Source organism: Fonticula alba (genome assembly GCF_000388065.1).
Source record: "Fonticula alba strain ATCC 38817 unplaced genomic scaffold supercont2.19, whole genome shotgun sequence".
In the NCBI taxonomy this organism is placed as follows: domain Eukaryota; order Rotosphaerida; family Fonticulaceae; genus Fonticula; species Fonticula alba.
Genome location: NW_009242989.1, coordinates 67,126 through 69,398, shown reverse-complemented (window position 1 = coordinate 69,398; position 2,273 = coordinate 67,126). Strand labels below are relative to the sequence as shown.

General features: G+C 75.8%; 1 protein-coding gene across 1 annotated transcript; it reads right to left on the bottom strand.

Moving 5' to 3' along the window:
* Nucleotides 1-167: 167 nt before the first annotated feature.
* On the bottom strand, nt 168-1,932 carry H696_06123 (hypothetical protein; the record flags this gene model as incomplete). The annotated part of the gene is made up of 5 exons (XM_009499883.1): nt 168-515; nt 584-806; nt 880-1,253; nt 1,332-1,563; nt 1,664-1,932. 5 exons carry the CDS (start codon nt 1,930-1,932, stop codon nt 168-170), a joined length of 1,446 nt encoding a protein of 481 aa, XP_009498158.1.
* Between the last annotated feature and the right edge of the window lie 341 nt (nt 1,933-2,273).

The following is a 2,273-nucleotide window of genomic DNA, read 5'->3' as shown; positions in this document are numbered from 1 at the left end:
CGGCAGGCCCAGCTGCTCGGCGTCCTGCGGGTGGATGCCGACGTCGAAGCGGCCGACTTGGTCACTCGGCCTGTTTCGGGCGTCGCGTCAGCACGCCAGCATGCGGGAGCACGGGGCCCGGAGTGGAAAACCACGCCCACGCCCCCCCTGCCCGGAGGAGGTGACATTCACACGCACCGCACATTCAGGAGCCCTCCCTGACAGATGAAGGGGATGGCGCGATGGTGCGCCCGGCCCGGCCCGGCCAGCCGTGAAAAGGCCGCCTCCGACACGAGCAGCGTGCCGGGCGCACGGTCCATGGGCACCGAGGCCAGCAGGAGGGCCCGCTCCCCGGCCGGGGCCTCCGGCACCACCACCAAGTGGTGCGGCTGCTCGCCGGGCCCGGAGGCCGTCTGCATGAAGAGCACGGTCTCCGCGGCGAAGGCCCCCGCCTGGCCGGCGCCGATGCCCCGGAAGTCCCGGTCCATCAGCCGGACCACCCGCACCAGGGCGTCCGACGGGGCCCAGCGGAAGATCTACCACGGCGCGCGGGTGTCAGGGACCCAGGCCCGGGCGGGCATTGAGCAGGCGCTTCACAACGCACCTGGCCCGCCGTCAGCGGGGCGCCAATCAGCTCGGCCACCATGTGCGCCCGGCGCGCCGGGCAGAGGGCCACGTCGGTTTCGAGCCAGGCAACCGCCACCGCCGGCGGCGCCTCGCACACGTCCAGCGCCACCGGCCGCCCATCCGACCCCGACCCCAGCGACGCCGCAACGCGGACGCTCGCCCGGAGCGCGATCCCCGGCACGGTCGGCCGGGGGCAGATCCTGCATGGCGGCCGGTCAGCGAGTGCGCGCGAATACCCCCCCCCCCTGGCACAAAGACACATCCCCCGCGTACCGGACTTCCAGCACCCGGTCCTGGTGCCGAACGTAAAAGGGGCCCCCGGCCGGGGCCGACCGGGCCAGCGCCCGGGCCACCGCCTCGCCGGCCGGCGCCAGCAGCACATCTAGGTCGTGAGGGGCCTGGTACATGCTCGTGAGGGTCACATGCCGCGGGTATGGGGCCGAGTCGGCGTCGCCCGGCCGGGGGCGCCCGACCGAGAGGGCCACGGTCACCGGCGCGCCCGGCAGCTGGACGCCCGGGCCGGCAACCAGCGTCACCGTCGTGGCCGGGGTCACCATGCCGGTGGGCACGGCGCGGCCATCGGCCGCCCGGAGTTCGACCGCGGCCAGCTCCACCGCGCTGCGCCCCTCGATGGCCAGCCGGAGGATCTGCATGTGGACCGTTAGAGGAGGGGGGGGGGGGGGGGGTGCGCCGGCGGCAAAGAGCCCGCTGGCCGGGGTGCGCACCTCGGAAATGGCCAGCCCCTGCGTGCGCCCAACCAGGAGCCGCTGGGCATCCAGCGCCGCCAGGGGGATCCGCCGCGGCTCCGCGCCCCGCGGCATGGACACCGTCAGACAGGCGGCCAGCAGCTCGACCGGCTCGAAGCGCCGCGCCTCCAGCACGGGCCCCTCGCCGGGGCCGAGGGCAGCCACATCGTGGCCCAGCAGGACCGAGCCGCCCGTGGTCCGCGGGTCGGGCCTGCCCGCAGCAGGTTGCAAAGGGTGAGGGACGCGCTTCGCGCAGGCCACCGGCAAAGGCACCGCCGCGGCAGGCCACCAAAGCAAAGCAAAGGACGCACCGTGCCCAGAGAACCAACCCGCCGACGGCCAGGAAAAGCGGGCCCGGCGCCCCGGCCGCCAGCCTGGCGAAGAGCCCCGGCGCCATGAGCAGCTGCCACGGCCAGGCCCCGTCGCCCGGGGCGTCGGGCTGCAGGCCCGGCCGTGTGCCCGCCACCACCCGCACCTGGGTGCCATTGAAGCTGAACATGCGGCAGGGGATGGGAGGGGTGGCCGCGGCGGCGGCGGCGGCCGCCGCCGCCGCCGGCGACGCCCGGTGGATGCCGGCCATGTCGGGAGCGCGTGGGTGAAAAAGGGCGAAAAAGGGCGAGAAGTGCGCGGAAGGGGGGGGTAAGGGGCTTGAGTGTTGTTCCTCCGGCGGGGATCCTGCGGCGGCCCCGGCCGAAAAACCGCCCCCGCGCGTCTGCGCCCGCCCTGGGGGGGGGGATGATCGAGACCCCTGGGCCGGGCCGATGTGCCAACGGAGCCGCCGAGGCCGGGAGCCCCGCCGCCTGGCGCGGGGGCTCGATGCGCGGGGCCCGCTGTTTGGTCCGGGCGCCGTGCACCGGACCCCGGCCGTGGTGCTGGCGGCAGCCGTGCCCGGCCATGCCCTCGGCGGAGGGCGGGGGGGGG